The sequence below is a fragment of the Perca fluviatilis genome, chromosome 24, assembly GCF_010015445.1.
Source record: "Perca fluviatilis chromosome 24, GENO_Pfluv_1.0, whole genome shotgun sequence".
In the NCBI taxonomy this organism is placed as follows: Eukaryota; Metazoa; Chordata; class Actinopteri; order Perciformes; family Percidae; genus Perca; species Perca fluviatilis.
In genome coordinates this window covers 715173-722623 of record NC_053135.1, presented here as the reverse complement: position 1 = coordinate 722623, position 7451 = coordinate 715173, and the positions used below count along the sequence as shown (strand labels likewise).

The window sequence follows — 7451 nt, the reverse complement described above, 5'->3', positions numbered from 1 at the left end:
TGATTATTTACATGGAGTCTGGTGGAGATATGCTGGCTCTATACACGCTAAAAGTCCTGATTATTTACATGGAGTCTGGTGGAGATATGCTGGCTCTATACACGCTAAAAGTCCTGATTATTTACATGGAGTCTGGTGGAGATATGCTGGCTCTATACACACTAAAAGTCCTGATTATTTACATGGAGTCTGGTGGAGATATGCTGGCTCTATACACGCTAAAAGTCCTGATTATTTACATGGAGTCTGGTGGAGATATGCTGGCTCTATACACGCTAAAAGTCCTGATTATTTACATGGAGTCTGGTGGAGTTTGGTGATGGTGATTTCGGGGCTGTTTCATGTTAAACTGAAAGGATCTTACTCTTTAACTAAAAAGCTCTTTCTCTGTAGGGATCCATCCCATAATGTTAAAGGTAAGAATGCTGAATACTGGTGGCATAATCTCTGTCTTTAAACCCTTCAAAAAATCCCCTGAAAATCAGTTATGCTACCCCCACGATGCCACAGCTTCCTGCTGCAGAAGGCTGTCTAAGGGTGAACAAGTTTCACATCCGGTTGTTAAGCGCGTGTTGAAACTTCCTCGGTATTTGTGGTTAAGATCATCGCGTCTTACATGCAACATTATCACCTTGTGAAAGAGGAAGTGCCCTTCTCTTTTCTCTCTCTCTCTGTCTCTCAGCGGACGACGAAGTACTTTCAGAGCAGAGCGGCGCTCTTAGCGTCTCGGTCGGTTCTCTCGTTCTTTGGTTTCTGGTGTCTGATCATGGATCTGCGTTGGGTGATCCTCCCGGTGTTTATGGTGTTAGCTGAGGACGAGAACGTGACCGTAGTCAAGGCAACGCTGGGACAAAATGCCATCTTTACCTGCTCGGTGGACATTAAAGACACATACTGGTACATAGAGATTAGCAGCCAGGTCAAAGGATTTATCGCCCAGACCTACTCAATGGATCCCAAGGATACCTGGTATGACATTCATACAACTTTGAAAACCAAATATGTTGCCATGGGAAACATACTTGAGATTACAAACATCACAGCAGAGGATTGCCGGCTTTACTTCTGTGCCAGAAAGAAAGATGCCAACATCATTTTTAAAGACACGTTTCTCCTTATTTCAGGTAAGTCCCAACAAATGTTTCTGTGTCTTTTTTAACCCTTGTGTTGTCTTCCCACCAGCCGTGTCCTCTCGCCTCAAAAATAGAAAATTAACACTTCTTTTGACACTTTCTTCAATGTTTTTTGTCTCATTTGTGACATTTGACACACCGTGCACGGTGTCTTGCATGCTCAAGCGCCGGTTGCGAGTCTGGTTTTGGTATTTTATTTTTGCCACGAGAGGAAATTAATTCACCGTCTAAACCACACACATTTCTGTCAAGAAAGAAAGAGAGCGAAGGAAGGAAGGAGGATTCAGTTTACTGTCTCAAGTTTGACTGTTTTTACATAAAAAATGACATAAAAAATGACTCGAACAAATAATTTAATAGTTAACAACTAATCGATTCATCTTTGCAGCTTTAGTTCGTACACGACGCACAGACACAAGCGTGGTATCAAAATATTTTGCTATAAAGTAGCCGTGAACTTCAGACTTTTGTAAGAAACTTGTGTTGTCTTCCCACTGGCTGTGTCCTCTCGCCTCAAAAATAGACAAAAAAAGGGATTTTTGGGGGGCTTTTCCCTTTTATAAGATAGTGACAGTGGATAGACAGGAAAGAATCAGAATCAGAAAGGGTGTTTATTGCCAAGTACGTTTTTTAACACCTACAAGGAATGTGTTTTGGTGTTGTTGGTGCACATCACACGTTCTCTAAATGGAATATTAAACAGTATAAGTATAAGTATATGTACACATTATGTATTAAATTAAAAATAAAGATAAAGAGCAAAGAGAGGGGGAGGATGACGCAGCAAAGAGCAGCAGGTCGGACTCGAACCTGCGCCCGCTGCAGGACTCGGCCTATGTGGTGCGCACGCTCTTACTGGGCGAGGTAGAGGCTGCCCCTTAATGGTGCTTTTTTTGATGACTTTCACACTTTTTTGGGAACTTTTTTTCAATGTTTTTTGTCCCTTTTTTATTTTTAAGATTCTTTTTTGGGCATTTCTGCTTTTTATGATAGGACAGCTCAGACATGAAAGGAGAGAGAGAGAGAGAGAGGGGGAGAGACATGCAGGAAAACCGTCACAGGTCTGACTTGAACCCTGGACCTTCTTCATTGAGGAATAAACCTTTATATATGTGCGCCTGCTCTACCAACTGAGCCAACCGGCCACTTTTGTCCCTTTTTTGACACATTTTTCAATATTTTTGTCCCTTTTTTGACACATTTTTCAATATTTGTCCTTTTTTTGACACTTTTCAATGTTTTTGTCCTTTTTTGACACATTTTTCAATATTTTTGTCCTTTTTTTGACACTTTTCAATGTTTTTGTCCTTTTTTGACACATTTTTCAATATTTTTGTCCCTTTTTTGACACTTTTCAATATTTTTGTCCTTTTTTTTTGACACTTTTCAATGTTTTTGTCCTTTTTTGACACATTTTTCAATATTTTTGTCCTTTTTTTTTGACACTTTTCAATGTTTTTGTCCTTTTTTGACACATTTTTCAATATTTTTGTCCTTTTTTTTGACACTTTTCAATGTTTTTGTCCCTTTTTTGACGTTTGATGCACCATGCTCTTGCATGCTCAAGCACTGGTTGCAAGGTTGGTTTTGGTTTTTATTTTTGCCACGAGAGGAAATTAACTCACTGTGTACGACACACACATATCTGTCAAGAAAGGGAGAGAAGGACGGAAGGAGGATTCAGTTTACTGTCACAGAGGAGAGAAGAAACTAGAAAATATTCAGATTTAACAAGCTGGAATCACACAAGTTTGACTGTTTTTACATAAAAAATGACTCCAACTGATTAATTTAATAGTTGACAACTAATCGATTAATCTTTGCAGCTTTAGTTCGTACACGACGCACAGACACAAGCGTGGTATCAAAATAACTCGCTCTAAACTAGAGGGTGACACAGGAATCAGTTATCACTTCCATCCTGTCCCGAGCCCATTTCCTTCCGTATGTTGTCTAAAGTTATCAGACTCTGTAGCAGACACACACTTCTCTGTCTGGAGGACAACTAGCCAGTTGATATTGTGTGTGTGCATTTAGTTAATCACTGTCAAATCACTGAGGTTGCCTCGAAATTTAGGCTACACTATACATGCATTACCTGCAGGCCTATAGGTAACATGTATTACCTTCAGGCCTATAGGTAACATGCATTACCTTCAGACCTATAGGTAACATGCATTACCTTCAGGCCTATAGGTAACATGCATTACCTTCAGGCCTATAGGTAACATGCATTACCTGCAGACCTATAGGTAACATGCATTACCTTCAGGCCTATAGGTAACATGCATTACCTTCAGGCCTATAGGTAACATGCATTACCTTCAGACCTATAGGTAACATGCATTACCTTCAGGCCTATAGGTAACATGCATTACCTTCAGGCCTATAGGTAACATGCATTACCTTCAGGCCTATAGGTAACATGCATTACCTTCAGGCCTATAGGTAACATGCATTACCTGCAGACCTATAGGTAACATGCATTACCTTCAGGCCTATAGGTAACATGCATTACCTGCAGGCCTATAGGTAACATGCATTACCTGCAGGTCTAGGTAACATGCATTACCTGCAGGTCTAGGTAACATGCATTACCTGCAGGTCTAGGTAACATGCATTACCTGCAGGTCTAGGTAACATGCATTACCTGCAGGTCTAGGTAACATGCATTACCTGCAGGTCTAGGTAACATACATTAACTGCAGGTCTAGGTAACATGCATTAACTGCAGGTCTAGGTAACATGCATTACCTGCAGGCCTAGGTAACATGCATTACCTGCAGGTCTAGGTAACATGCATTACCTGCAGGTCTAGGTAACATGCATTACCTACAGCCCTATAGGTAACATGCATTACCTGCAGGCCTAGGTAACATGCATTACCTGCAGGTCTAGGTAACATGCATTACCTGCAGGCCTAGGTAACATGCATTACCTGTAGGCCTAGGTAACATGCATTACCTGTAGGCCTAGGTAACATGCATTACCTGCAGGCCTAGGTAACATGCATTACCTGTAGGCCTATAGGTAACATGCATTACCTGCAGGCCTATAGGTAACATGCATTACCTGTAGGCCTATAGGTAACATGCATTACCTGCAGGTCTAGGTAACATGCATTACCTGCAGGCCTAGGTAACATGCATTACCTGCAAGTCTAGGTAACATGCATTACCTGCAGGCCTAGGTAACATGCATTACCTGTAGTCCTAGGTAACATGCATTACCTGCAATTATTATAATTATTTAATCTAACTTTGTTTGAAGCAGACGGAGGCCTCTCCATGTTAGTATTTGAGACCACAAACATGAGACTTATGCTCACGTTTGTCTCTTTTCTTTCTCCAGATGATCCTATAACTCCGTCCACCAACAACAACACTGAAGGAAACGACCAACAGCAGCAGAACAGCTGCATACTGTGCCAGAGTGAAGTCATTTACAGCTCGTTGGCACTGAATATCCTCTTCATCTTAGCGATAATAGGTGAGTCTGTTTTTACCAGCGGACGTTGTGGTTCACTGCTCTAAGAATACCGACAGTTTCTGCATGTGTACGTCAGCTCAGAGGCGTCCTGTTGTCCTGTTATAATGTCCTTTTGTTTCCGCTGCATCTCGCAAACCAAAGTCATAGTTTTGTGCTTTCAGACTTTTGTTGTATCTTCAGAAATTCAGACAAAGAAAACGTTCAACCAATAAAATCTGTGGATGTTAAACATTCCCGGAGGATCTGACTCACCTGATGCTCTGTTGGCAGGTTTGGTTTTAACTCTTCTGTGTTTGAAGAGGAAGAAGTGTAACCGTCAGGAGACTGATCCGTCATCTTACATCTATGAGAACCAAGAGACTGTGGAGACGCCGCAGGTAAAGAAACTACTGCTATCTATACTGTAATATTACTAATACTGCTGTTTCAACACAGTCTTTATGTTTAGGGATGCACCGAATCCAGATTTTTTGGGATTCAGCCAAATACCCAATCCACTAGTTAAGATTCTGCTGAATTGAGCTGTAATCGGGCCTTAAAAGTTCGGCCCGACAAGGCCCGAGCCCGAAAATTACATTTTTGAAGATCATTTTTTGGGCATTTTAGGCCTATTTTTGACAGGACAGCTGAAGACACGAAAGGGGACAGAGAGAGAGAGAGGGGGGAGTGACATGCATTTAAAAAAACATATTTTAAGTTCGAATTTGCCATTTTTTTCATTGGGAGTTTTTTTCGCCCTAGTGTTGCCTTTCTTCCTTCCTTCCTTCCTTCTTTTGACAGTTTTGTTTTCCTAAGTTTTTATTACTATTTTCGACGCCGCAGGTAAAGAAACTACTGCTATCTATACTGTAATATTACTAATACTGCTGTTTCAACACAGTCTTTATGGTTAGGGATGCACCGAATCCAGATTTTTTGGGATTCAGCCAAATACCGAATCCACTAGTTAAGATTCTGCTGAATTGAGCTGTAATCGGGCCTTAAAAGTTCGGCCCGACAAGGCCCGAGCCCGATAAGAACATTTTGATTGACAGCTTTTTTTTTAAGAATATTTTTGGGATATTTTAGGCCTTTTTTTTGACAAGACAGCTGAAGACATGAAAGGGGAGAGAGAGTAAAGGGCCACAGGTTGGAGTAAATCTCGAGGAGTACCGTGAGTTTTTGTCGCATTTTTTACATATTTTTTTAAGTTTTTTAACATTTCTTTAGCATTTTTTTAGAGTTTTTGTTGCCCTAGTGTTGCCTTCCTTCTTTCTACCGTCTTTTTCCAAGTTTTTGTCTCCTTTCTCCATCATAATTTAAATGTTTTCCAGGTACAAGGCTGTTGTTTAGTAAATCTATCGCTGACATCTCTGGATTCTTCCTCTTTATAGAGACTTTTCTTTTTCTACCAAAAAATGTTTGCGCTGGTTAGGGGGTACATGGCTTAAAAACACTGTTCAAAAGGGGCAGGAACATTATTGAAAAAAGCTTGTGAACCACTGCTGTATACTATACTTACTGCGTCTGTTGTGTGTTTCAGTATGAAGAGATCCAGCTCAGAAACGTGCCACCAGCTGTTGCTTCTTCAGAGTGTATATACCACAAAGTTCAGCTGCCTCAGTCCACACTGCCTACTCCACACCCCTGAAACCTGCACGGTACCACTCACCTGTAGTATGCACACCCCTGAAACCTACACGGTACCACTCACCTGTAGTATGCACACCCCTGAACACTGCACGGTACCACTCACCTGTAGTATGCAAACCGCTGAAAGCTGCACGGTACCACTCACCTGTAGTATGCACACCCCTGAAAGCTGCATGGTACCACTCACCTGTACTGTAGTATGTTTGACTGGTTGTTTTGGACTTGAAACTATGAAGATCATGAACTCTTCAAGCGCATCAACGCACAGAAAGACTTCTACTTGAGCCACAAGAAAACGTGGAAACCTGACGAATTGTTTGGGTTGTCCATGATCTTTGAAAGACTGCCTTCAACACTTCTTTTAATTTATGTATGTGTTTGTAGTTTCTTTCTTCTGTTCAGTTGTTTGCACCTGAAGACTACATGTTGCAGTTATGTAACGCCGGGAACTCGCCGCTCGTCTGGTATGAACAGCCAGACGCTCGATCGGGCACAAATCTACGTTTCACGGCTATTCGCGGCACTTCAGCAGGCAGTGTGTTCCTGGTGTCAGAAGGTTTGAAAACTAGTTAGCAAGCGTGCACCAAAGTCTAAAGACTAAACTGCTGAAATAAGTATCTTAAACTGCTGAAATAATTAGCTTAAACTGCTGAAATAAGTAGCTTAAACTGCTGAAATAATTAGCTTAAACTGCTGAAATAATTAGCTTAAACTGCTGAAATAAGCAGCTTGTCTTGATTTTGGCTCCTTAAACCTGATCAGGAATACATAGGTTTTGGTAAGATGTAATGTGGCTGAGCTACAGTTTATGATAATTTTGATTGTACTGTTACTTGTTTGTAATTTATTAACAACTTCAAGCTGTGTATTTGTGTTTGTATGTGTTTCTTTCTTCAGTTCGGTTGTTTGCAGATGATGAACTCTTTAATGTTTACGATCACATAAAAATTGTATCCACTTTTTTGTGTTTTCATATAAATTATTTAACATTCAGTTTGTCCTGATGTACATTCCTTAAATGCCCCCAAACTGATTCTGCCAAGAGACTTTTGTTCAATGCTTTTACCTGTGTAACAGAGAGGATATCCTGCCTGTAAGACGCAGACTGGCTGCTTTGAGGTTGAGACAAAAGAATAAATGTGTTGATGCTTCTGGAGACTTTCGGTTGAAAGGTTTGCAGAAGATTAAACAAAAGAA

General features: G+C 40.8%; 1 protein-coding gene across 1 annotated transcript; it reads left to right on the top strand.

The window, feature by feature from the left end:
• The first annotated feature begins 366 nt into the window (after positions 1-366).
• On the top strand, positions 367-7451 carry LOC120554691. Its single transcript, XM_039793704.1, has 4 exons — positions 367-1124; positions 4485-4622; positions 4893-4999; positions 6145-7451. The coding sequence occupies exons 1-4, from the start codon at positions 617-619 to the stop codon at positions 6250-6252; spliced, it is 861 nt and encodes a 286-aa protein (XP_039649638.1). The 5' UTR covers positions 367-616; the 3' UTR covers positions 6253-7451.